The 27,851-nt window shown below is 44.2% G+C and overlaps 1 protein-coding gene across 3 annotated transcripts; it reads right to left on the minus strand.

Annotated features, from left to right (window-relative positions):
* Nucleotides 1–281: 281 nt before the first annotated feature.
* LOC147626334 (uncharacterized) lies at nt 282–27,851 on the minus strand. Of its 3 annotated transcripts, none has more exons than XM_086816478.1 (11): nt 27,225–27,832; nt 26,745–26,822; nt 3,842–4,060; nt 3,057–3,148; nt 2,829–2,917; nt 2,596–2,699; nt 2,380–2,494; nt 2,178–2,271; nt 1,975–2,089; nt 1,340–1,871; nt 282–1,200 (listed from the first exon to the last, which is right to left on the minus strand). In XM_086816478.1, the coding sequence occupies exons 1-11, from the start codon at nt 27,508–27,510 to the stop codon at nt 702–704; spliced, it is 2,223 nt and encodes a 740-aa protein (XP_086672604.1). In that variant the 5' UTR covers nt 27,511–27,832; the 3' UTR covers nt 282–701. The 3 variants fall into 3 exon arrangements, with proteins under 3 accessions (XP_086672604.1, XP_086672603.1, XP_086672602.1); XM_086816477.1 differs by having other exon boundaries at nt 3,057–3,151; XM_086816476.1 differs by having other exon boundaries at nt 3,057–4,060; nt 27,225–27,851.

The raw sequence follows: 27,851 nt of genomic DNA on the forward strand, positions 1-27,851 counted from the left end.
CATAACCCCTTGCTCTATTTACTATTCTAATCTCCCACCACCCTCCACTATGTCACACCTTGCTCTTTATCCCTTAATACTCACCGACACATTCAAAATAAAAATTTATGCCAAGGGAAAAAAGTCGAAAAACTGATCACTGGTGACCTGTACCCCTAGCATCAAGTGGCTAAGGTTCATCATAGCCAATGACATTCCAAGACTCAGGGCAAGAGTCTTAGAAGTATTGAAGAAGGTAGAGGTGATTTGGGAAAAAGTGGGCAAGATAGAAGATGAGAAGCTTCTGGATTCCATCACTCTGATCAATATCATTTAAATTTAAATGGTCTTTAAGTGAGTCATGCATTATTTTGGGCAGTGTCAGGCCTCCACACAGTTTTGACAAATGCAATTTTCAGCAGAAGGCCTTAAAACACCATTGTGACTTAAGTCGCTTCCACATGATAAAGCACAGCATTGAGTGTTGTTTATTCAGAAACAGCAATCATACGCCCCAAAGTCCCTTCATGATAAGTGTGTAATGAGCAGCTCACATGATGCTACTCCAGCTGCAAACGCCTGTGGTTTTTTGGTGAAGTACAGAGCTGCATGCATATGTTGCACAAGCCCCACTTATTTTGTGTGGTTTTACTCTTCAGAGAGATGTAGATTTTCAAAATTTTAGTTTACAAGTTTTTCCTGCCACATTCAGCTCAAGAGACTCAAGAAATTTTGAGCTTCTGGACAAGCCTTTCAGCTCCTCCTTTCCATCCATCAACTGCTTTAAGAGTACCTTCTCTAACGCTTGAAGTTATTCCTGCAATGGACGAAGGTACTGTTTGCTTAATATTTTCCACTGTCTTCGTGGTAGTGTCGACATACTTGATCCTGGCTTCATGGAACTTTTCACCTAACCCTCCTACAAGCTCGGTGGACCGCTGCTTGATGGCATGAAAGACAAGCTGGATGAACTGGAAGAATCTTATCACTACATCTACAAATATCTGACCAAAATCCCTGCTTTTTGTGATGAGTCCATCCATGGGTGATTTCTTAATTTTCAACCCTTCACTGTAATGCCAACTTGGACCTGGTATATTTACTTCATCGAGTTCTTTATCAACATGCACTTGCACTCCTTGACTCTCCCATCTTTCTCTCACCTGCTCTAAAACCTTTGAATGTGCCAGAGCCTGCCTTGCTTCGTCTTCCGCCCAAGCCCTGTGGGAACCACACAAACCAAATAAACACCCAAGTCATTTAAAAAAAAGAGCTAATCATGATATGTCAAACCTAAACATTTCAGCATGTACTGCTAGCATTAAAGGGTCCCCAAAGAGGCGCCTAGCTTGCCTGTTACCTGGCTAAAGTGAGAGCATTTTTCTCGATTTCAAGCTCAGCCCGAACCTTGCTGATCGTTGCCTTTTCCTCTTCTGCTTCTGCGTGAAGCTTGTCTGCCTGTTCTCTCTCAAATGCGACCTCTAGCTTTGCACTGGATAGAGCCAGAGCTTGCTCCTCCACCTCATGCCTTATGTTTGAAAGAAACTCCTTCTCAGAATCCAGTGCAGCCCGCTCTTTCAGTAGAGCATACCTTTCCTCCTCCCGTTCTGCCTTTACTCGTTCAAGTTCGGCCTGAGTTGTTTCTACCAAGCTTGCAGCCGCCTGTTGCTTCTCTCTCTCTACCTGCAAAAGCTCATGAAATGCAGCCGCCACTTCCTGCTGAGCCTTTGTCTCCAAAGCAAGCTCAGCAGCAACAGCAGCTTCTGCTATAGATTCTGCTTCCAGCCTGGCTAATTCCTCTGATACAAGCTCCCAAGCTTCACCTGTTGCAAGTGCGACAGCTGCCTGGGCTTTGGTAACAGGCTTTTCAGGCTGAAACCTCCTTGTGTAACCTGTTGTCCAGTTTGAAAAAACCTATCATTACACCCATTTTAACCACTAGATTTGAAGGCCACAACACACATGAACGCTGCAGAGTTCATCAAAGCAACATACCAAAAGCCAAAGCTATGATGCTTTGCTCTCCAACATTGATATCGGCTAGAAGAGCAGGCCATGCATCTTGATGTATCTTGTCAATGTCAATAAATCCAGTAACCTCTTGAAGTGCCTGAAGAAGACAGGCGAAGCTTTGCTTTACATTCAAACCAACCAATGGCTAAGACTGAATCCATGCTTGACAAATAGCATCTTCATACCTCCTTTCCAGCTGGGGAAGGATGTCCAGCTAAAAGAGCAGGCTTCCTTTCCAAAGCTACCTTCCATGTAACTAGATCTTGGCGTGTAAGTGGGCTGGGTTTCATTGTAGATGAAAAAAGTATCAGTCACTGCTGTATGGGCTTGCTTTCATCTGTTTTAAAATCCATTGAAATTCATGGCCAAGTTAGTTCTGGGCACTACCTGTCTGGTGAGAAAACAGAGACATTGCTCTCGTCTAGGACCTTGCCACTCCCTTCTTCATGTTGTATGTCATCCCCTAGTAGCCTGCTAGAAATCAGCCCCGCTTCAGCTAATCCTGCAAAGCAAAGGATTAATTAACCATTATCCCTTAAGTGTAATCCTCACTCCCACAAGAAGAAACCTTTATCAAGGTCAAAATTCGTATGTAGAGCACACCTTGAATAAAAGGGAAGTCTGGATCTTCAGGCAACACATCCTCGTATGCAAGCTTCGAAGCATTCTCAATGTACATAGCAGGAAACACTTTGTGGGCGGGGCTCCTGCATATTAAGGAAAACTTAACAGAAAAATCAGCTACAAGCAGCCTGGTCAAGGAGCTACTTATTGTAAAGCTTCTCTCTCTCTCTCTCTCTCTCTCTCTCTCTCTCTCTCGGTTCACATAAAAATACCTCGACAGTGTCGCACTCGCTGCAATTAGCCAGCGTGCATACTCCCTTCTGGTGCAAATACCACCTGGCTCCACACCTGCTTCAATAACCTGTAATAATTTACCCAATTCAGACCAATACATATCCTACTAATCTCCCCCATGAATGACTTAGTTCGCACTAATGACTGGATCCAGGGAAAAGAAAAGTAAAGCAACCTCAGGCAAAAGCTGAACTCCAAGAGCTGACCTTCAATGCCTGAAGTGCTGCCAGCACTTGTTCTTGCATGTGATCAACAGGGGCAGGCACCACTACTCTTCCCAAAGTCTTGGATGAGGCGGCTGCTGGAGTAGATGGAGCAGTTATGCCAGCAGATAAGAACCGCCGTCCAGATTCCACGGCAGACGCAAAGGGTTCAACATCAGAGTTCCTTTCATCCCATTCATCATGCCGACTAGACATCTTTTCAAGATCATTTTTCTTAGATGAGCTGCTAAAATCTTCAAGGTCAAAAGCAACATTTTGTATACTTTCATCAGCATAGTCATCATGCAAGGGAGACTCAGGCAAACAAGGGTCAGGCAAAATGGTAGCATCTTCAAGAGGTGGCGAATTTTCTTGGCTTGCTGGCTCTACACTGACAACGTTCACCACATCAGGCTCGTAACGGGGTTCCCTCACATCATCACCCTCAGCAGATGGGGGGGATGAATCAACTTTTGGGGTTATGTCCTCACCATTGGTATGAGCTATCTCAGAAACAACTGGAGAGGCACTATCCTTTTCTGGGGCTTCAGTGGCTACCCTAACTCCATCTATGACAGACACACTTGAATCACTCGTAACAGACCCTTTTTCTGTGACATCCTCAGAGAGTGGCGGCAAAGTGGTATCAGCTGCTGAAGTCTCTGAAAACCCCTCTTTATGTTCTATGTTCTCCTTGGAAGTAGGAATAGTGGCAGCAAAAGAAACATTGAAATTATCCTTCCTTTCAGTGTAATCTTCAACATCCTCACTTAAAAGAGAAACCTGACCTGAAGGGATTTTTTCCTGATGCTGCACATCAGGCATAGCACCATCTGTGTCTGGCTCCTTTTCCAGTTTCACAAATTCCTCCTGGTTACTGTTAGGAGAGTATATAGCATCACGACTTCCATCCAGATTATCATGCGCCCCTGCTGACTCAGATGCTTTGGAAGGAGATACAATTTGTTCGGTTGCAGGAGGCGGAACTGCAAACTGTCTTGTTGATTCTGTACATCAATCAGCACATAGTAATATTAAAGCATAAAATTAGCTATTAAGCTAAAACAAACAACAGCAAGTGATAGTTGCAACAGGATCTACACTTATGATCTCAATAACTCGCTTCATTAGAACAAAAATGATGCAAGTAGAATGCATGCACAGTTTGTTACATGTACGTGGATTTTTTGTATGCACTCTGTGAACCATAATAGGGATGGAATAGGGTCATTTCCCATCTGATAATTTTTTTACTATCAAAATTTCGTACAATGCTTGACGCAAGCCTGGTGGAACATAACTCACCGCCTCAGATCTTCTTCATGAACAAAAGAACACAAAAGCAGAAACTTTTTTGGTGATGTAGAGCAGAATTCAGTCTTCATCCTCTCCACGCAAACCCTGAAGCTCCTCTTCAGATTCAGCCAGCATATGTGCAGTAACCAGTCCTACAGCTATCCTAGACTTGCATAAGTGACCCAAAAGAGTCTTCTAGAGTGCCCTTGCTCCAAAGAAGTAATATAAGCAAATACTCTTGCTTGCAAAGGGGAGGGGGGGGGGGTGTGGGCTTCAGTGGGTATTTGGGACCCAATACTGTGTCGTCTACATTCTCTTCTCTCTCTCTCTCTCTACTCAGTGAATGGATGCTAAAGATCTCACCAAAATAAAGGTTTAAAGAAGGCTTTGTTGCGTGCTACCATGGTCAACCTCAATGCCTGTAACATTGGTATCAGAGCATCAAGTTGGTGACCAAACTTAGCTACTTAAAGAAGTGAGAGCATCCAGTGAATGGTAATACTACGGTCAGGAAAAACCACTGTAACACGCCGAAGCTCTGGGAGTCTTCTTTCAGCCCTAAACACTACTAAGAACATGCTGACGCAAAAACGCAGACAGAAGAGAGAGAGAGAGAGAGAGAGAGAGAGAGAGAGAGAGAGAGAGATGCTCGAAATTCAGTATATTTCATATGGTACAAAAAGGTACCTACATCCACAGCCATAGGCTGCCTTTCTTAAAAGGTGAAACACACCAAAATAGTCCTAGTCTAGGGACCCTAAGGACCCACTCCGTAAGGGAGTGAATGGTCTAACTCAATGAGCATCTATGCCTATTTATAGGCCTTTGGACACTTGGACTGCAGCAGTCGGCCAGCTGACTCGGCCTTTTTCTCCATAAATGCTGGTCGGCCACCATAAACGCTGAAATGCCTGCAGCCTCTTCTTCTGGTACAGCCGACTCCCTTGTCATGCAGCCGACAGTGTTGGGTTTTACGCTGTGTATGCACCCAGAGGAGTGCTAGTGATCATCAGTAGATTACTGGGGCACTTTTTACTTCAGCTAGTGGAGGTTTTTTTCCCCAGTTTAGCCTAGTTTCACTTATATTCAGTTTATAGGTGTTTTGGTCCACCCGGCACATTTTATGGCCGGACATGTGAACACTTATCTTTAGGGTCACTATTATGTGGCTATTGTACTTCACTTTTTATCAAGCATAATACTAAAGTCGTGTTCTCTCTCTCTCTTGGTTTCCACGCCTGCTTGAAGCTTCTGTAAACCCTAACTCTAACACTTCATTGCCTTCATTTGGTATTAGAGCATTGAAGGCTTGCCCTGCCCGTACACTTCCAAGTTTTTGTTGCTGCTGCCCGTACAGCACCCGTACATCACTGCCCGTACACCTGAGCGCCGCCTGCAGTATTCGTACAGCTGCTCGCCTGCAACAGTTGCCGTACCTGTTCGTTGCTGTCAGCACCCGTACCTGCTCCGTACAGTCAGCGTCGACTGTACTTGTCAACGCTGATCGCCTTAGTGTACTCAGTCGACTGCTGCAACAGGCGTCGCCTTGCTTCCGTACAGTCAGCGCCGCCCTCAGCTTCTGTTCCTGTCAGCGCACATGTATCAGCTTCGAAAGACTGTGCCTGTCAGCGCCGCTGTACCTGCTACGTACGTCTGTACCTGCTACGTACGTCCGTGCCTGTAAGCGCCAACTGTCACCTGCGCAGAGAGCCATGCAACATTCAGTGCTGCGTACCTTCTACTGTACCAGTCGACTGTACTTTCTGTACATTCGACTGAAGTTTCAACACTGTACCTGCTTCGACCAGACCTGCAGAGTACCTGTTCGCATTGTTCAATACAGTGCTTCGTCAGAGTACATCCACTGTACTTCAACAGTACCTGCAGTCTGCTCCGTACAGTAAACTGTACCTGCACAGTACAACAGTCATTCGCATTGAAGTCAACTTGTACCTGCTAACATCACACTGTGGTAAGCATTGCAAGTTTTGAATATTAGGCATTTTTATTTTCTCTGTGAAAATATACAGGCACAACAGGCAGATTTTCTAGCAAAGAACTATACAGGTTTTTTGCACAGTTTGGGTGCAGCAAATTTGGGCATTTTTGGGGCATTTTGGGATTGTGTACGCCATTTGCTGCTCTACTCAGTCATTGGTGCATTGAGCTGCACATTCAGAGGATTGAGAGTGCAGGCATTTTTGGGTGAACTGTATTCAGTGGAGTACAGTTATTTTCAGGGTTTCTGCTATTGGGTTTTTTGATAAACAGGTACAACATTGTGCGTAAGCATAATGGCAAATCAACAGCAAAGTGATGTATTCACATATTTGTCTAAGGAAGACAAATTGGATGGCACGAACTACTCCTTGTGGAGTTTTATGCTGAAAAATGTGCTTGTGGCAAAAGGTCTTTGGGATTTTGTTAGTGGTGATGAACCACGTCTAGGTCCATTGGCTCCAGAGACTCCTCCCCAAGGGGGTGCTCGTGGACGAGGACAACAGGTACAGGCTCTAGGACAACCATTGCCTGTTCAAAGAACAAATGCTCAGAAGACATGGGATGCCAGGGATGCACAAGCTTTGTCACTCATTGCATTGTCAGTACAGAGGTCCATTATACCTCATATTCGTTCAGCTGGCTCTTCACAGAATGCATGGGTGACTTTGGAGCAGATGTATGCTGCTCGTAATGAGGCTAGGATCTCATTTTTGAAAAGAGAGCTGGAAAATCATAAAATGAATGAAGGAGATGATATGTCTAGCCACTTAAACAAGCTGCAGGATTTGAGAGAGCAACTCATCAATGTGGATGAGATTATTCCTGAGACACAGCTTGTGTCCACCATCTTGCACTCTTTGCCAAGATCTTACTTGGCTTTTCATACCTCTTTAAACCTCAGCATGAGGAATGCTGTTGAACCCCTCAAGTATCAGGAACTTGTTGCTCTCTTACTACAAGAGGAGCAAATGAGGAAGAATATGAATATGAACACAAATGCTGAACAAGCATTTACTACAGGTCAAAAGGGGAAAGGAAAAACTCAGCCAAAGAGTTCAAATCAAAATTCAGGTGATGGTGGTTCTTCACAGGATACCAAGAAAGGTGATGGACAGCCCAAGAAGAAGGGCAAATGTCATTACTGTAAGAAGCCAGGTCACTACATCACTGAATGTAGGAAGAGGATTGCCAAAGAGAAGGCAAAGGAAGCTGGGATGTCTGTTAATGATGCTTCTAAAGCTCCTCCAGAGACTGCTTCTTTTGTTGAGGACAGGGATTACTGTTTTTATACATGCAGCTATGATGCCTCTTGGTCTTCACAGGCACTCAGTTTGACAGAGCATGCATGTACTTGGTATTTTGATAGTGGTGCCTCAAAGCATATCACATCTCACAGGGATTTGTTTAGTCATGTTGGCCCTGCCCCCGTTGGCAAAACTGTTTAGTGTGCCAACAATGCTTCATATCCAGTTCGTGGCATTGGGGAGATTCAGCTCACAGCCATTGATGGCTCCATTCTCCGCCTTACAGATGCCTTATATGTACCAGGGATAAAGAAGAATTTGTTGTCCATTTCTTCTTTAGCAAATTGTGGTATGCAAGTCCACTTTGATGATGATAAATGCATGGTCAGAGACAAAGCTAATGCCTTGACCTTGATGCTTACTGGTACATTATGTCATGGACTTTATCAGTTGGATGCATTTCAGCCAGTGGATCAGTCTGCTTATAATGCATTCACTCTTACTCCAGCTATGGTTGATGCGGAGTTATGGCATGCTCGCATGGGGCATGTAAATTTTGGTAGTCTTATGCGTATGCAGCGACATAACATGTTTACAGATCTACCTCTCATGGAGAAGCCTCCAGATCACATTTGTGAAGGATGTATTTTGGGAAAAATGCACAGGTTTTCCTTCCCACGTGATCAGGCTCTAAGAGCAACTGCAAAGTTGCAACTTATACACAGTGATCTTTGTGGTCCCATGCAGACGAAGTCATTAGGTGGTTGCTTCTATTTTGCAACATTTATTGATGACTTCTCTCGTATATGCTGGGTCTATCCTTTGACACAGAAATCACAGGTATATGATGCATTTTTGGCCTTTGTAGCACTTGCTGAGACAGAGTCAGGATGCAAGGTCAAGACTCTCCGTTCTGACCGAGGGGGGGAATATATGTCACATATGCTGAATTCCTTTCTTGGGAGTAGAGGTATAAAACATCAGTATACTACTCCTTACACTCCACAGCAGAATGGGGTTGCAGAAAGGAAGAATCGGTCACTCATGGAGATGGCCAGATGTATGCTAAAGGCAAAAAGGCTACCACATATCTTTTGGGTGGAAGCAGTCATGTGTGCTTGTCATATTTTGAATCGATGTCCCACAAAGGCATTGGTTTCTATTACTCCTTTTGAGGCTTGGCATGGCCGCAAGCCTTCTGTATCGCATTTTCGTATCTTTGGGTGTCTTGCATATGCACACATACCCAAAGAGTTGAGGAGGAAGCTGGATGATAAAGCCACAAAATGCATTTTTGTTGGGTATAGCCATGAGAGCAAGGGCTACAGGTTATATGATCCACTATCCAGGAAGATATTCACTAGTCGGGATGTGATTTTTGATGAAAAATCAGAAATATCCATGGCTGGTTATGAGGCAAATCAGGCTGAAAATGATGTGTTTGAAGGTCTACTACCTATGGAATTTCATTCCACAGTTGGTGATCCAACTAATGAGGGTACAGGACAGCCAGCAAATAATGTAGGTGGTGCAGAAATTCAGCAGCAAAATGAGCCAGTAGCTGAACCAAATATGGGGCAGCAGGCACCACAGGTCAGACACATACCTAGATGGTATTTGAGGACATTACAGGACAGCAATTTAGAGGGTCCTCTTGCTGGTCGTACTCGTAGGGAGACAAGGACCAATGAACATGCACACATCATGGATTTGAATCTGGTTATGGCAGCCAGTTTACAGGATGATGATGAGCCTGATTCATTTGTGGATGCACAAGATAATGTGCATTGGAACAAAGCCATGCAGGATGAGCTTGATTCTATTAAAAGGAATCAAACATGGGATTTGGTTGATCTGCCCAAAGGCAAGAAAGCAATTGGTACTAAATGGGTCTATAAGTTGAAAAGACATGCAGATGGATCCATTGACAGGTACAAAGCCCGTCTAGTTGCAAAGGGCTATGCACAAAAGAAGGGCATTGATTATGAGGAGACATTTGCTCCTACATCCCGTATGTCGACACTTAGGTGTGTCATTGCATTGGCTGCACATCGTGGTTGGGTTGTTCACCAGTTGGACATAAAGACTGCATTCCTACATGGGGACCTCGAGGAGGAAGTTTATGTATTTCAGCCCATGGGATTTGCAGAACATGGTCATGAGGGGAAAGTTTGCAGGCTGAAAAAGGCCTTGTATGGTTTGAAACAAGCTCCACGAGCTTGGTATGCAAAAATAGATGCTTTTCTACTCACTCAGGGATTTGTGAACAGTCAATCAGAAGCCACTCTGTATGTAAAGAAAGAAGAGACAGATCTGCTGGTCATCAGTCTTTATGTGGATGATCTCTTGCTCATGGGATCAAATGATGACAAAATTGCAGCTTTTAAGGAGATACTACAACAGACATTTGACATGTCTGACTTGGGGCTTGTACATTACTATTTGGGCATACAGTTTGTGCAGGATAACAGAGGCATTGGGTTGTTGCAATCACGTTATGTTGCTAAACTTCTGGAGAAGTTTAAATTTCAGGATTGCAAGCCTATTAGTACTCCTATGGAGCCTGGGATGAAACTGTCACTACAAGATGACAGTGTTTCCTTTGATGCCACTACATATGCTCAGGCTGTTGGGTGCCTCATTTACTTGTGTAATACAAGGCCAGATATTCAGTATGCAGTCTCTCAGTTGAGCAGATTCATGCACAGCCCGCGGTTGTCACATTGGCAAGCTGTGAAGCGTGTATTCCGTTATTTGCAGGGTACCTTGTCTCTTGGATTGCTTTATCCTGAGGGGGGTGACATGCAGTTATACGCTTACAGTGATTCAGATTGGGCTGGTGATTTTGATACCAGACATTCCACTAGTGGAAATTGTTTCTTTCTTGGCTCTTCATGCATTTCTTGGCTAAGCAAGAAACAGACCACAGTGGCCACTTCGTCTTGTGAGGCAGAGTACAGAGCAGCCTACACTACTACTGTTGAGTGTGTTTGGCTGCGTCGTCTCATGACTGATATGGATATTTCAGTGGAGGAGCCTACACCTATCTATACTGATAGTCAGAGTGCCATTGCTGTGGCCAAGAATCCTGTGTTTCATGCTCGCACGAAACACATTGAGATTCACTATCATTTTGTTCGGAAAAGACTCCAGGCAGGAGATATCAGTCTGATCTACTGTCCTACAGATCAGAATGTGGCAGACATCTTCACCAAGGCATTACCACGTCCGAAATTTGAAGCATTCCGCAGTGCTTTGAATTTGTTTCCTTTTGGTGGATGATGTACAGTGATCACATATCACTCCAGGGGGGTTTGTTGGGTTTTACGCTGTGTATGCACCTAGAGGAGTGCTAGTGATCATTAGTAGATTACTGGGGCACTTTTTACTTCAGCTAGTGGAGGTTTTTTCCCCCAGTTTAGCCTAGTTTCACTTATATTCAGTTTATAGGTGTTTTGGTCCACCCGGCACATTTTATGGCCGGACATGTGAACACTTATCTTTAGGGTGACTATTATGTGGCTATTGTACTTCACTTTTTATCAAGCATAATACTAAAGTCGTGTTCTCTCTCTGTTAGTTTCCACGCCTGCTTGAAGCTTCTGTAAACCCTAACCCCACTACTGCCATATCTGCACTTTGTGCTCAAGTCCTGGTTCTAATGCTCTTTTTCTGGTTGCCCCTTTTGGACTAGCTACTGAGAATGTTCATGGCAATGCTTGCACATGACAACCACCCAAGCCTCCACCATGTCGGGAGAGACATTGCATCAAGAAGAAAGCCACCAGGAAGTTGTGAAGGTGCAAAGCCTCCAAAGCGACACACCCAAAGAATATACGCTTCCGCCAAGCAGAGAAGAGCTCCTCAAGACAATGATGGAGCAAATCAATTCATTAAGGATGCACCTTGCAACAAAAAAAGAGAAGCCCAAAGAAGATCCCTCAGATCTGGCAAGAATGTTCTTCGGTCTTGAGGAACAAAGAAGAAAAGATGAAGAAAGACATGAAGAAGCAAGAAGAATAGATGAAGAAGAAAAGAAAGAACGAAAAACGAGACATGCGGAGGAACAAAGGGATAAGGAAGCCACACGCAAGTACGAGGAAGACCAACGCCATTGACAAGAAGCTGACCGAGAGTACCAGCAAAAACTCAACCAGGAGGCCATGCAACTCCAGCATCAACAGACAATGACACAGATTAGGGCATCCCTCCCCAAGATGCTCCAAATCGGTCGTCCTCCACCACCCCAACCACCACCGCCATCCGAACTTCACCAAAATTTAGTAAGTATGGTAAGTGTGATCATGTTATTGTTACTCACTTTATTCATCAGTTTGAAGCACATTTTCCATTAGCTAAAATCACAGATCCACAAGACCAAGTCCATGTGGATTGGGGAAGCTATTACTTGGTGGCAACATAGGTCTCACCTTCACACAGACCCCTTAACAGGCCAATATCAGTTTGATTGGGATATTTTTGTGGCTAACCTCAAGGCCCGTTTTCTTTCACCGCAGTAGTGACCAATCTTGAGGACGAGTTTTACAAACTCACTCACAGTGGTTCCCTTGTTTTGACCTATTCCAACAAGGTCATTACCATGGCCCAACAGTTGGGTGTATCGAAAGAAGTCAAGTTGAAACAATTCATTAGAGGTTTAGACACAAACATCAAGTACCCATTCCAAAACTTTGACCTTAAAACTTATGCGTTAGCACTTACCCTCGCTCAAAATCAAGAACTGATGCTGAACGGAGGCAAGGCCAAGCAGGTACAATCTAGTCCTAAGTCCTAGCAACAACAGGTGTCTACCGAGCAGTCATCCAACCACGGTAAGGGGGCTCAAAACAGCAAAGACAAGAAGGACCAAAAGAAAATTTCTCAAGGTCAATCGGTCTATAAGACAAATTCCATGGCCAAGAAAACACAGGAGGAAAAATCTGAGCAGGGCATCACTAGAGGTTACCTCCAAACGGATAAACAAACACGGAGTTGTTTCTTCTGCCACACTGTGGGACACGGGAAGAAGGATTGCACTAAGTGGCAATCCGAAAAGTCTACCAAGGCACCCACTTCCATAGTAACGACCATAGCATCCACATCCACACCTCCACCATCAACCTCTAATGCTATTCAATTATTGCCAAGTTTGAATCCAATGCCACCAATGGTATTTGATGATAAGCAGGAGGGTGAGGCTGAGGGACAGAAGAAAGCTCTCATATGTACCTATGGCACTGTGCGAAGAGACCGCAATTCATTGTTCTCTTCGACATGGGTAGCTTTGTGAATGCCATCTGTACCTATGGCACTGTGCGAAGAGACCGCAATTCATTGTTCTCTTCGACATGGGTAGCTTTGTGAATGCCATCTCTATGCATCTGACAAACAAAATGAGATGTGCCTTGGCTCCTTATCATTTAGATGTGGACAGGTTTACACATGGTCTACATACACATCTCTCAGAAAGCTCAGCATTTTGAGTTCCAAGTTCAGAAGGCAACACTCCAAAGGGATTTCATTGTCTCCCCTCTTTTAGGGTGTCACATGCTCCTCGAGATCCAATGGTTCAAACACTATACACCCATTCCTAATTGGAGGCAAGACACTTTAACTGTTGTTGAAGGTTTTCCTAAGCCCATCATGATTCGCAGGGATCGGAGCATTCCTGGCACACCACTCATTTGCCACGTTCGAGCTCAATGAGCCATAAGGAAAGGAGCAAAGTGTGCATTGATTTATGTCCGCTCTCAATTTAATGTTGTTCAGACAGCACCCGCATAGGAGCAGAGGATGGCTAGTCTCCTGTCGCCATACAGCAGCATTATGTTGTGAGATGACCTCCCACCCAATAGACCTCAGGACCATCGCATAGAGTTGGTTCTTGGTTCAGAGCCTCCCAGCAAGTTCCCCTACTGCCTTTCTAAGGCATTGGAGGGCAAGCTAGAGCAACAGTTATCCCAGTTACTCCGGGCTGGATTTATGCGACCTTCCTCCTCCCCATTTGCCACTCCCAAACTATTTGTCCAAAAGAAGGATAAGACGATTATGTGTGGATTACAAGGCGCTAAACGAGCTAATACTTAAGAATAGATTCCCCATGCCCAGAATAGAGTACATCCTACAGTGACTCAATGGTGCTAAATTTTTCTCTAAGATAGATCTTAAGAGAGACAACCATCAAGTTCGGATCTTTGAGGCCGACATTCCAAAAACTACCTTCAAGACCATAGTTGCAATACCGTCCAAGAAAATACGTTATGATATAAATTTTTTTCTTATCGTACAATAAAATATGGTATTTTAAAAAAAATACTTATAAACTTAGGTATTTCCAATTTGAGATATGGAGTATTTTAAAAAGGAGGAAAGCGTCATAGTACAGAGGAAGCTCAAACAACCATAGACAAGCAAAAACAAGACCATTACTGCCCAAAAATTTTAATAAATTTAGGAAAAAAATAAAATAAAAAATTCTGGAAAAATTCGTAGGAGTCCATACAGTATCGTACCGTATGGTATTCCGTGCAATATGGTGTCGTACGCCATACAAAAACAACTATGTTCAAGACCAAGCGAGGCCACTATGAGTTTATGGTGATGCCTTTTGGATTCACCGATGCACCAATGACATTCAACAAGAGTCTCAAGTTTTTCGGGATCTCATTAGCAAATGCATCTTCATCTTTTTAGATGATATCCTTATCTTCTCACGGCTTGCAGAGCAACATAAGCGAGACGTGGCAAAAGACGGCTTGCAGAGCAACATAAGCGAGACATGGCAAAAGTTTTACAACTCTTGTAGGACAATGAGTTGTTTATAACTCAATGCCAAGAAAAGTGAGTTTAGAGTACTAGAAATACATTACCTAGGATACTTCATTAGCTTATCAGATATTGGCTATGTTGGAGTATGCACAGGTGGAAGCATAGACAAAACAAGAGGGTAGAGGGAGCAAAGGAGAGCTGTTTTTATAGCATGGACTGCAGCGGAAGGTGTTTTCTCACATGTGGTGCATCTCGACAAGCGGCCCCGACATCTCTACTTCTTCTCCGGCCTCCCCTCCCTCCAGTTGGGTGTTTTTGGTGAGTTTTGGTGGACTGTTTTGCTGCTGTCCAGCCTCTTTCTCTCTAAGATTTGAGAGGGGGCTGATTGGTCTTGGTGCCTTGCTTCATTGGAGAGTGCTTGAGAGGAGTCTTGGAGTGTTGAGATTCGTGTGCTTGTTGCTATGGATATGGCTCCCCCCTGTCCGAACAAGGATGACCTTAGCTCCCTACTCTTGAAGGAAGACTCCGTCCTCATTTCACAGGGTAAGATGGTGGTGTCTCTCACCAGTTCTGATCAGGTACTTACTTCAGTTCAAAAGAAAGGTCGGAGTCGTTGCTTCTCATTTGGGAAGAGAGGACATCTGCCTAAGGATTGTTTGTCCAAGAAGAAGGACAAGACCAAGGGCAAGTCTTCACCTCATAAGAAGGGCAAAGACATGACACACAACAGTGCTACAGATACTTCTAGTAACACATCTAGAGCTCCCAAGGCGCTTCCGACTTGGGAGGACCAAGATGGTGTACTTCTCTAGTATACATGCAGTTTCCCCCATGTGCTTCCAGTCAGAGGAGGCTTGTGGACAGGAGAGGGGGTTGATTGTTGCAGCTCCACTTATTGGTGCATGGGAACCATGATTCGGAGTTCCAAGCATTAGACATCTGGCACGGCATGGTTATCTTTGGTATAGCAGAGATTATGGACTGGATCTGTTCCGAGTTCATTGTTCAAGGCTTTTCGGACCTGATGTATTCACAGTCCACTATTGGGGATTATGAGCGTTGTGTATCCAGCAGATCATCTTATTCTTGGAGTTTACTGCACACTTGTGTGGAAATTCTCAGAGCCAAGCAAAGTTCCTTGTTGTTTGTGGTGGCATTTTGTTTCGAGGAAACAGGTTGGCGGGTGCTCTCCCCGAGGTGATTCCGGTATCTGCAGTACTGGAGGGTCCATGGTTGCATCTTCATGAGCTTATCTTCTTCAGACTCTTGCACACTATGAGTTGCAGAGGGGGTGTTAGAATTTTGCATCTCAGTGTTATATTGGCTTTACCTATTTTTTGGTATTTTAGCTATTTCTTCTATTTTAGGAAGTCGTGAGCAGTCGGCCAGCTCACTCCCTACACTATAAAAGGGGCCTCACATAATCACTTGATGTAGTTCAATCCCAAGTACAAGTTCAATACTTTCTTGCTGGCTATTGCCATCGTAAATCTTCATGCTATTATAAAAGGTGATCTTGTCCACAAGCTCTAGAAAACAGCCCTTTCACCGAGATCAATGCTGAAAAACAGCACCAAGAAGCTTGCCGATGATGCTTGGCACGAAGCAACAGCAACAAGGCAGCCCGGGGAGTGGAACGCTGATGAGGAAGAGCACAAGGAGAAGAAAAAACAGCTATGTAGAGAAAAACGCAGCCACTGTTTGGTGCTCCAGAAAACACAGCAGATGGAAGGAGAAAACAGCCGCCTTCAGTAGCCAGAAATGCAGCCAACTGAGAAGGAGATGCAGCGAGTAGAGAAGGAGTGGAATCGCAGATGTGGGCAGCCAGAATCCTAAGCGATTGATACCATGTTGGAGTATGCACAGGCGGAAGCATAGACACAGCTCGGCTAAGCTAAAGAAGATGAATAGACACAGCTCAACTAAGCTTCATCACCTTCAAGGCTTAGTTTAAGGCTTAGTATTTTTTCTTCTTTTCATAAGGCTTCATCACATGTGTTGTTCAAGGCTTAGCTCAGCTTCAACAAGAGATCATAAGACAAAACCTTCGTTGTCTCTTCTTGGATGACATGTAGCTAGACATGCTACTATTCTGTGGGGCATGTGCCTTCATGATAGCCCAAGAAATCCACTCATTTGTGGATCTTTGTCAGGCCTACAGTACACATATGGACAAGTTTTCTGAAATTGCAGCACCTCTCCTAGACTTGCTCAAGGGCGTGAAGACTTGTCGCTAGAAAGTGTCCGTTACGGGCAAGGCTTTAGAGACATTCCAAGGATTGAAGAAAGATGCCTCTGAGTCACCAGTCTTGACGTTGGCATCATGGGATGATCCTTTCCAGGTGATTACCGATGCCAGTAACCTAGCCATTGGAGCTGTTCTACAGCAAGATGGTAGGCTAGTGGCTTCTTATAGCCGCAAGTTGAATGCAGCCAAAAAGAATTGTTCGGTATATGACAAAGAGCTATTGGGGATGATGACAACGCTTAAGCATTGGAAACATTTCCTTTGCAAGAGAGATTTCACAGTTAAGACAGATCATCAAGCACTTAAATGGTTGCAAACCATGCCCAGTGCCCAATGGAGTGGTAGGCAATCCAGACGGAGTCAATTGTTCCAACAGTTCGGAGGAATGATTGAATACGTCCCTCGTAAGAATTGTTGAAACATGAATCCTCCCACTTCCTGGGAGGTCATCCATCCCGATAGTGTTCCTACGCAAGCGTGCTTAACTAAGGTATTCCACAAATTGGTCTAGCCATCCAGAGCCCAAAACCTAAAGATGTTAGGTGACCTCCGTATACCCAATTTGTAGAAACCTCAACTTGTCAAACCCAGTCTCACCACGTGAGCTGGTTCTCTCTAGAAGTGTGGATTGCATCTCCAACACCCCCCCATGCCACACTTTGGTTGAGGTCTTAGCTTCCAACATTACAACCTTGGCTCTAATACCATGTTGAAAACATGGATCCCCCCACTTCCCACGAGGTCACCCATCCCAGTTGTGTTCCTGCGCAAGTGCCCTTAACGGAGGTGTTCTGCAAATTGGTCTAACCATCCGGAAACCTTAACTTACTAAGATTCAAACCCGGTCTCGCTGTAACTCGCGGCGGGTGCCCGGGGAACTAGGGCCTTTGCCACACTCGTTGATACCATCAATGCATATTAAAACACTTAAACATGGCCATAGCCTTAACACATCCATCATCACTTTACATAAAACATAAAAGCTGGACAAAATATCCACAAATGCTGAAAATGGAGCTTGCACGTGTGACACCGCATAGAGGCCAAAATGGGCCGACCCCCGCCTTGGAGTATATTTTATTACCCAAGGAGAATAATATCACGTACAAGCTTTGAGGACCTTACTCTCCCCACGAGAGATGCCGGATTATCCATATACAAATGCCATAACACAGTCCAACACAAGGCAAATGAGCCGGAACATAGGCTGTAGAAATGCCGAGCCAACAACATAATCCATATACCTTCGTGTGGGCACTGATTCTTCCCCAAAAGCCACGGGTCTTAATGCAATAGAGCTGGTACAGCAAGTACAACTCTCCATTCAACCGATACAACAGGTACAATGGTTGGTACAGCAAGTACAAAAGCTGGTACAGCCAGTACAATGGATGATACAGCAAGTACAGAAGCTGGTACAACCGATACAAGGGCTGGTACAAGTACAATGGCTAGAAATCATAATAAATGATTAAATACCCTTGCCTTCAGTATTTCTCCACGATGGAAGCCTCCAAAACAGTCCCCAACAGCCTATATTCTTCATGGGCAGCCTTCAAGAGAGAGAGACAGAGAGTAGCCATCATTAGGGCAGCCTGTAACGGTGGTAGACGCTAGTGTGCAGCAAGAGAGCCTTCATTAATGAAGAGAGGGGGCTCCAATTTATAGATTTGGGCCTCCCATGAGCTAAAATGGCAAGAGAAGGCTACAATGACAAATGGAGAGCCACACAATAGCTAAAGTGACAAGTGTGAGGCCACTTGTCTCACTTTCATCCATTTTCTAACAAGTGTCAGGCCACTAGATTTCTTCTCTATAAACTCGAACAGATTCGTCCATAGAAATTGCTTGTGAAGCCCAATATCTATATAAATCTCGTCCAAGAAAGAAATCGCCATAGATATAATCCATCCCAATAAACAATGTTTCCCTGAAACCATGTCAAGGCAAACAACACCACCTTTCTCCTTGCATGGCTATACAAGGGTTAGTGAACATCAAAAACACTTCATAGTAAATAGCAAAATCACCAACTTTGCAAACTCAAAGTATACTTAGCTTTTTCTTTGCCAGGTAGGTCATGAAGCCAAAAGAAATATCTCGTCACTATATCCTTAAGATATCCTAAGATATATCTCCATATAGCTTGCCTGTCAGCTTGATAATATAATCCACAATATCCATATGGAAAGAGTGCTAAACGTGTGCACATAAAGCCAACTCCATACTTCCAAGATAAATTTTGTGAATTCATAAATCCTTAGATCAACAAGCTGTCTACTGCTCATGCTCTTGCTTCATAAGCTATGAAGCGGCTAGCCATGCATAATAGCAATGATGGTAAGTGTGGTCCCCACTCGAGATCTTTTCTCTTCCTTATTGATAGAAGAAAGCCTCTGCTTCCAAGAAAGCCTATGCTCTAATACCAATGTAACTCGCAGCGGGTGTCCAGGGGACTAGGGCCTTTGACACACTTGTTGATACCATCAATGCATATTAAAACACTTAAACATGGCCATAGCCTTAACACATCCATCATCACTTTACATAAAACATAAAAGCTAGACAAAACATCCACAAATGCTGAAAATGGAGCTTGCACGTGTGACACCGCATAGAGGTCGGAATGGGCCAACCCCCCCCCTCCCCCCCTTGGAGTATTTTATTACCCAAGGAGAATAATATCATGTACAAGCTTTGAGGGCCTTACTCTCCCCACGGGAGATGCCGGATTATCCATATACAAATGCCATGACAAAGCCCAACACAAGGCAAATGAGCCAGAACATAGGCTGTAGAAATGCCGAGCCAACAACATAATCCATATACCTCCGTGTGGGTACTGATTCTTCCCCAAAAACCACGGGTCTTCATGCAATAGAGCTGGTACAACAAGTACAACTATCCATTCAGCCGGTACAGCAAGTACAATGGCTGGTACAACAAGTACAAAAGCTGATACAACTGGTACAATGACTGGTACAATAAGTACAATTGGTACAGCCGGTACAATGGGTGATACAGTAAGTACAAAAGCTGGTACAGCCGGTACAAGGACTGGTACAACAAGTACAATGGCTAGAAATCATAATAAATGATTAAATATCCTTGCCTTCAGTATTTCTTCGCGATGGAAGCCTCCAAAACAGTTCCCAACAGTCGGTATTCTTCATGGGCAGCCTTCAAGAGAGAGAGAAAGAGAGTAGCCATCATTAGGGCAGCCTGTAACGGTGGTAGAGGCTAGTGTGCAGCAAGAGAGCCTCTATTAATGAAGATAGAGGGCTCCAATTTATAGATTTGGGCCTCCCATGAGCTAAAATGGCAAGAGAAGGCTACAATGACAAGTGGAGAGCCACACAATAGCTGGAGTGACAAGTGTGAGGCCACTTGTTAAAAAGTGGATCAAAGTGAGACAAGTGGCCTCACACTTGTCACTCCAGCTATTGTGTGGCTCTCCACGTGTCATTGTAGCCTTCTCTTGCCATTTTAGCTCATGGGAGGCCCAAATTGGAGCCCTCTATCTTCATTAATAGAGGCTCTCTTGCTGCACACTAGCCTCTACCACCGTTGAAGGCTTCCCTAATGATGGCTACTCTCTTTCTCTCTCTCTTGAAGGTTGCCCATGAAGAATACCAGCTGTTGGGGACTGCTGAGCCAACAACATAATCCATATGCCTCCGTGTGGGTACTGATTCTTTCCCAAAAACCACGGGTTTTCATGCAATAGAGCTGGTATAGCAAGTACAACTCTCCATTCAGCCGGTACAGTAGATACAATGGCTGGTACAGCCGGTACAGTGGTTGGTACAATAGGTACAGTGGTTGGTACAGCCAGTACAATGGGTGGTACAACAAGTACAAAAGTTGGTACAATCGGTACAAAGGCTGGTACAACAAGTACAATGGCTAGAAATCATAATAAATGATTAAATACCCTTGCCTTCAGTATATTTTCGCGATGGAAGCCTCCAAAACATTTCTACAGCCTATGTTTCAGCTCAGTTGCTTTGTGTTGGGCTATGTTATGGCATTTGTATATGGATAATCCGGCATCTCCCGTGGGGAGAGTAAGGCCCTCAAAGCTTATACATGATATTATTAATTTATTCTCCTTGGGTAATAAAATACTCCAAGGGGGGGGGGGGTCTTCCCATTCCGGCCTCTGTGTGGTGTCACATGTGCAAGCTCCATTTTCAGCATTTGTGGATGTTTTATCGCTTTTATGTTTTATGCAAAGTGATGATGGATATGTGTTAAGGCTCTGGCTATGTTTAAATGTTTTAATATGCATTAATGGTATCAACAAGTGTGTCAAAGGCCCTAGTCCCCCGGGCACCGCCCACCGCCTGCCAGTTTCATTGGTATTAGAGCATAGGCTTTCTTGGAAGCGGAGGCTTCCTTCTATCAACAAGGAAGAGAAAAGATCTCAAGTGGGGACCACACTTACCGTCATTGCTGTTAAGCATGGCCAGCCGCTTCATAGCTTATGAAGCAAGAGCATGAGCAGTAGACAGCTTGTTGATCTAAGGATTTATGAATTCACAAAATTTATCTTGGAAGTATGGAGTTGGCTTTATGTGCACACGTTTAGCACTCTTTCCATATGGATATTGTGAATTATATTATCAAGCTTACAGGCAAGCTATATGGAGATATATCTCAGGATATCTTAAGGATATGGTGACGAGATATTTCTTTTGGCTTCATGACCTGGCAAAGAAAAGCTAAGTATACTTTGAGTTTGCAAAGTTGGTGTTTATGGCTCCTTTTATTGGGATGGATTATATCTATGGAGATTTCTTTCTTGGACGAGATTTATATAGATATTGGGCTTCACAAGCAATTTCTATGGACGAATCTGTCCGAGTTTATAGAGAAGAAATTTTTGGATATCTCATGGATATGATGCTTTTATGGATAAAGTCCACCTCTACTCCAAGGTGTGTGGTTAGCACGGAGTATGTGGTAAGAGTTATGGTATACAAGGATTATGGTATACAGGTCTATGGATTCCTAGACTTCTTTTCTAGGGATTTGGATCCATCCTCAGGTTTATGGATTATGTTTATGATTTCCTCTTACTGGGATGGATTATTCTTTTTGGCTCCCTTTATTTGGGATGCATTGGACTTATGGAACTCATGGTTCACATACCTTGTGTAGTGTTCTCTTGTCCTACGTGCTCTCTTGAAGATTGTTTCTACCAAGTGTGGGTGGAACAATAGAGAGCAGATGGAAGGGAACATGGGCACTTCAAAGGGTAGTGACAAGCACAACATACCCTGTGTAGTGTTCTCTTGTCCAACGTGCTCTCTTGAAGATTGTTTCTACCATGTGTGGGTGGAACAATAGAGAGCAAATGGAAGGGAACATGGGCACTTGAGAGGGTAGTGTGAGTTGGTGGCCGAAATGCCTATAAACTATGTGTAGCAGAAATGCTTATGGAACACCAGGCTATCTATGCTTGCGACGAGTGATTGTTTTATCTTGTTACTTGAGCCCACCTCTCATCCAAGGTGTGTGGTCAGAGTACCAACACGGAGTGCAAGTAGTAAAGTGGACATGACGCCTGGTTGGCACAGAACTTATGTGTATGCCAAGGGTCATGTGGACTGATGCCTTATTGGCAGGAGACTTATTTTGTCTCGCCCATTTACTTGGGACATGATTATGATATCTGGACTTATGGGACTGTTTTGTCTTGCCCGTTTATTTGGGACATGGATTTATTTATCTTTATGCCATAGTAGAATCACTATCTCCCCATACAGAGGCCAAGAGGTTCATTGTTCATCATGTGGATTCATGTTGGGATTGTGAGAGGGCAATTCAATGAACACTCCACCATGCACATGGATTCGTGTTGCGATTGTGGAGTGAGTGTTTCATTGTTTCCACACCATGCTTGTTGATCAGAGTTGGGATTGTATGGGAGAACATGGAAACTGTTGGGATTGGGAGAAAGGATTGCCAGAACTATGGAGAACCAGCTTTTCTGTCATCATGGTTTGTGCTCTTGAATGGCACCAGTTTGTGTGCATAGCACATATTTTTGTGTGAGGCACTAGTTTCTTGTGCATAGCACTTATTTAAGTGTCTTAGCACCTAGTTGGTGATTTTCATTGGCATATGATTATCTCATTGATATTGGTGATTGAGACACAATTGGCTCTTGTGCCTGTGTCTAGCATATCTTCCATGGAATTTTCGCCCATTTATTTTGGGACATGATTTTGATATTGGTATTATGGAGACTTATTTAGTCTCACCGATTTCTTTGGGACATGGATTCTTCAGTTATATTGAAATTTTGAGACTGTCTCGTCTCGCCCACTCGATGGGAAATGATTATATCTTGTATATATGGCTTCAAGCTTAAAGTTGCGGACAACTTTTAAGAAGCTGGGAAGGATGTCACCAACCTAGACATTTCCCAGTGTGAAAGGGGTCTGGTGGACTCCAGGATGTCTAAATATTTGGAAAGTACAAGCTTTGGGAATGGGGGATTATCCTAGAATACAAAGGACCACACTCCTAAAATTTAGGAGAGTTGCTATTTTTGGCCCGACTCCGATGCAAATTCTATTCGCGTCATTACATCGAGAATTGAGCAGATACCAAGAGTTGGCAAAGTGCCTATGACAAAATGTCTACCAGTTGGGATATTTTTAGAGATAAAGTTTATGGAAGGACCCATCTCTTAGATTGGGACATGTGGCAAGAAAGTGGACCAAAGTGAGACAAGTGGCCTGACACTTGTTAGAAAGTGGATCAAAGTGAGACAAGTGGCCTCACACTTGTCACTTCAGCTATTGTGTGGCTCTCCACTTGTCATTGTAGCCTTCTCTTGCCATTTTAGCTCATGGGAGGCCCAAATCTATAAATTGGAGCCCTCTATCTTCATTAATAGAGGCTCTCTTGCTGCACACTAGCCTCTACCACCATTGAAGGCTTCCCTAATGATGGCTACTCTCTTTCTCTCTCTCTCTTGAAGGCTGCCCATGAAGAATACCGACTGTTGGGGACTGTTTTGCAGGCTTCCATCGCGAAGAAATACTGAAGGCAAGGGTATTTAATCATTTATTATGATTTCTAGCCATTGTACTTGTTGTACCAACCCTTGTACCGATTGTACCAGCTTCTGTACTTGCTATACCACCCATTGTACCGACTGTACCACCCATTGTACCAATTGTACCAGCCATTGTACCTATTGTACCGACTGAATGGAGAGTTGTACTTGCTGTACCAGCTCTATTGCATGCAGACCCGTGGTTTTTGGGAAAGTATCAGTACCCACAGGGAGGTATATGGATTATGTTGTTGGCTCGGCATTTCTACAACCTATGTTCCAGCTCAGTTGCCTTGTGTTGGGCTGTGTTATGGCATTTGTATATGGATAATCCGGCATCTCCCGTGGGGAGAGTAAGGCCCTCAAAGCTTGTACATGATATTATTCTCCTTGGGTAATAAAATACTCCAAGGAGGGGGCTCGGCCCATTGCGGCCTTTGTGTGGTGTCACATGTGCAAGCTCCATTTTCAGCATTTGTGGATGTTTTATCGCTTTTATGTTTTATGCAAAGTGATGATGGATATGTGTTAAGGCTGTGGCTATGTTTAAATGTTTTAATATGCGCTGATGGTATCAACAAGTGTGTCAAAGGCCCTAGTCCCCCGGGCACCGCCCACTGCCTGCCAGTTTCACATCACGACCCCATTGTGAGCCCTCAGTCCAAGGACAGTCAAGCATGAGCTATGTAGGTCAGCCCCCGAGCCATAGAGGTCAGTCTTGAGTTAGTCCTCTTAACCCACTTGGAGAACCCCATCAAATAAGTGCATGTAGCAGTCAACCATAGCTTAGGTTTGCATCAGAAGCATCATTAGCATGTAGGCATACATGGGCATGAGTACAAATGTGCACTTGCAGTCCTACATGAGGCCATGGGCAACGCAGCCCATGCCTCATGGGCACTCTTCGACAGCCGATACAACAGCCCGTCCAAACTGTAAGGCTTAGTCGGCAGCCCCTAGTGGGCATGAACTTTGAAGGACAGGCCAACAGCAGCTTCGGGCAAATCTTTGGGTATCAAACCTGGGCAACAGCAGCATATGGGAGCAGCAACACCTTGCGCAGCATTAAAAGCAAGCGCCTAGTTCTCAGCCTAAATCATCAAGCATCTAAGCAGAATTCACTCTTCATCCTCTCTACACAAACCCTGAATCTCAACTTCAGCAATCAGCCAGCATATGTGTAGTCCTACAGCTATCCTCGACTTGCATAAGTGGCCCAAAAGAGTCTTCTACAATGCCCTTGGATTGGTGGATTCTCAGTTGATGCACGGTCTTCCTCGTCCTTGCGTTGGGCAGTCAGAGCTCTTGTTCTCAAGCATTGTACAAAAGTTCTCCAAAGAAGTAATATAAGCAAATACTCCTGCTTGGCAGGGGAGGCCTTCAAAGGGTATTTGGGACCCAATACTGTGTCGTCTACACTCTCTTCTCTCTCGATCTAGGTGTGACCACACCTCTCCAATCTGGTCCACTGGTACCAAAGAGAGAGACTCTAGTCCAGAGCCCAAGGCTCAAAGCATGGAAAGGACCATTTGGGTGGCCAAATGGTGACATTGTCCATTGGTCAAAAAATGCTTTAGGAAAGTGCAGAATTTGCATGCAAAGGCCACAAAAATCGCTCAAGATATGCAATCAATGCATACACAATTACGTGAAATGCAAGCCCACAAGGGAGAGAAAGATATGCCTCCAGCAATCACTACTCTGCAAGCTCATCGAAGAGAAACAAAAAGCACAGACCATAAAGGAAACAAGAAAATTGGAAAGGAAGGCAGATGCCCAAAACATTGTGCAGGCCAAAGTGGTGCAAGAGACCTTGGATGAAGAGAGGTGGAAAAGAATAAAAACACAGAAATTGTAACTCACAGAAACTGAGACATCTCCCCATGAGAATCACCAAAGTGATCCAAGAAACAATGGGCATCCAAGAACTGGGCATTGCTAAGGCCCAGAGTGTGCAAATCTTAGTCATTCAGAGATGCTACAACCCACATGCTGTGTCCTCAGGAAGAAGTTGCAACCACACTCTTTGACTACAAAGACTTACCATCCATGCAGATTGCACCTAAAAGGAATGTTTAAATAAATGCAAGTAGCCAAAGAGCAAAACAAGGACCAGTTGTGTGTGGTCCGCAATGGAGAGTCCATGGATTCACTCTCAAGAAATGCTAGATATAAAAACAATGCAGTGGGGAACCAACTACACACACACACACACACACACACAACACGCCATGCAGCATTTGCGATATCGGTGGCATGCTTCTCAGCATTATTGAGATACATGTGTAAGGCCAGCAGGTGGCCTATCCCAAGGATCCAGCAACAAATATTAATCTTCAAATAGATGGCCATGGGTAGCCTTCTAATTGCAAAATTCCCTCTCACAACCCCATCACTGACACGACAAAGCTTGGAATCCCAAGAATATGTTATTAGTAATGTAATAACCGTATCCCTGCTGACATAAAACCTAGACTCTGCCATAAATTGAACATGTCCTTGTATCCAGCAGTAACATGTCATTTTCCAAATCACTATCCTGTCGTGAGCAAAGTTGGACCTGCCACTGATTTTCTGTTGAATTTTTTTTGTTATCCAGCTAAAACATGAGCGCCAGTCTCTAGTATCTACAAGTATGGGTTTTCCAGGCCGGTGATAGGGCCCTTCCTCCCCCATTCCAGCTGGACAAGAGTGGAACTAACTGCACCTCCTTCAACCTGGCTTGAGCGTTCTCCTTCCACCAGCACTCTGCCTTCATCCCAACTAGAACCTGCTCTCTCCCACTGCAGCTGGGTGGGTGCAGCAGCAGGGCTGGATTGCTCCCCCTTCAATGCAACTTGAACCTGCTCATTCTCCTCGCCCGTCCCCCCAACTTGAGCCTGTTCCTTCCACCTTCCATTCAGGTATAGTGGGACCTCAAGTGCTTCCCCTCCATCTCAACTTAAACCCATTCATCCCCTAGTTTGCTTTCGCACACGTGAGAGTTGTGCCAGTACCAAATTCCTCTTGTATGATGCAATGCATTGTGTTGATCCACTGGTCTAGTTTTTACAAAGGCATACCTTTTCTCGTGTACATAGTGCGGGCACCGAGAGCAAACCCAATTGCTAGAACAACACCACCTCCTATTTTGATCCAACCTGCAAAACAATTGCATATGCTGATAAGGGTCACCATAATGAGACGGATCTAAATCCGAGAAAAAAAGTGGGGGGAAAAAAGCTTGAACTAGCAATAATTAACTTGAATCAACATCTAGCAAAATTCTTCAATGGAAAAATGCTGATAAAAGTAAGGGAAAGGGAAAAAATTCTACCAATGAAATTTCTGAAGCAAGAAAAAACCCACAACATTAGAAGACGCAGTGAATATTAGGAAAATGTTCTTCGAAAATCAAAGGGAATTCAGAAAAAAATGCAGGAGAATTTAAAGATTCAGTAATTATAAAAGACAATGAAATATAAGAGAGTTTAATTTTTTAAGGTAGGAAAATTATATAGCAGGAAATTGTAAAAAAGATGATGAAATTATCGAACAACTACCTGCCGCACTGTTGCCATTGGTTTGGGATCCATCTGAGGTCCAGCCGAAGTAAGGATCTGCACCTGCGTCAGCCTGCAACCAGGATCCAGGAGCTGCAACTTTAGCAGTAGGCTTTTCCTGTGCAGTTTCCCCTTCCCCCTCCGCAACACTGCAGCGGACACCACGAAGCTGTGACTTGCGAGCCAGCAGTCCAAGCTGCGAAGAAGAGCAGCTAAGGGGGCCGACTCCTGTACCGCGCTGGAGCTGCCATGGCGCCACGGAAAGCGATTGCAGAGACAAGTCCATGGAAAGGACAGAGTGCAAGACGGAAGAACTCAGAGACAAGATGAATGTTATTTTCTGACCGGGCTAGGGTTTTGCAATCCGGGACCGGATTAGGGTCTGCAGAGAGAAAAGGTGCATAAATTAGGGTTTTGCAGAGAAGCTAGGGTTTGGCAGAGAGCTAGGGTTTAGGACAAAGGGAAGAAAGGTCTCATAGATCGAGTTAGGGTTATTAGATTTGAGAGAGTGTGTTAGGGTTGCAGAGGAACGTTGATGGTGCAGTACAATTTAGGGTTTGTAGCGAAAGGCAAGATTTCTCTCCAAAACATGCAATAGATTTCTGGAGCACTGTGACATGCCACGTT

Source organism: Cibotium barometz, chromosome 22 (assembly GCF_041138505.1).
Source record: "Cibotium barometz isolate CiBa-2024 chromosome 22, ASM4113850v1, whole genome shotgun sequence".
In the NCBI taxonomy this organism is placed as follows: domain Eukaryota; kingdom Viridiplantae; phylum Streptophyta; class Polypodiopsida; order Cyatheales; family Cibotiaceae; genus Cibotium; species Cibotium barometz.

Coding starts and splice junctions, on each gene's coding strand:
- LOC147626334 (XM_086816476.1), bottom strand. CDS start 27,510: ATGGACTTGTCTCTGCAATCGCTTTCCGTGGCGCCATGGCAGCTCCAG. Junction 26,823..27,224: donor CAATGGCAACAGTGCGGCAG/GTAGTTGTTCGA, acceptor ATTGTTTTGCAG/GTTGGATCAAAATAGGAGGT. Junction 1,201..1,339: donor AATGCTCTCACTTTAGCCAG/GTAACAGGCAAG, acceptor TGGTTCCCACAG/GGCTTGGGCGGAAGACGAAG.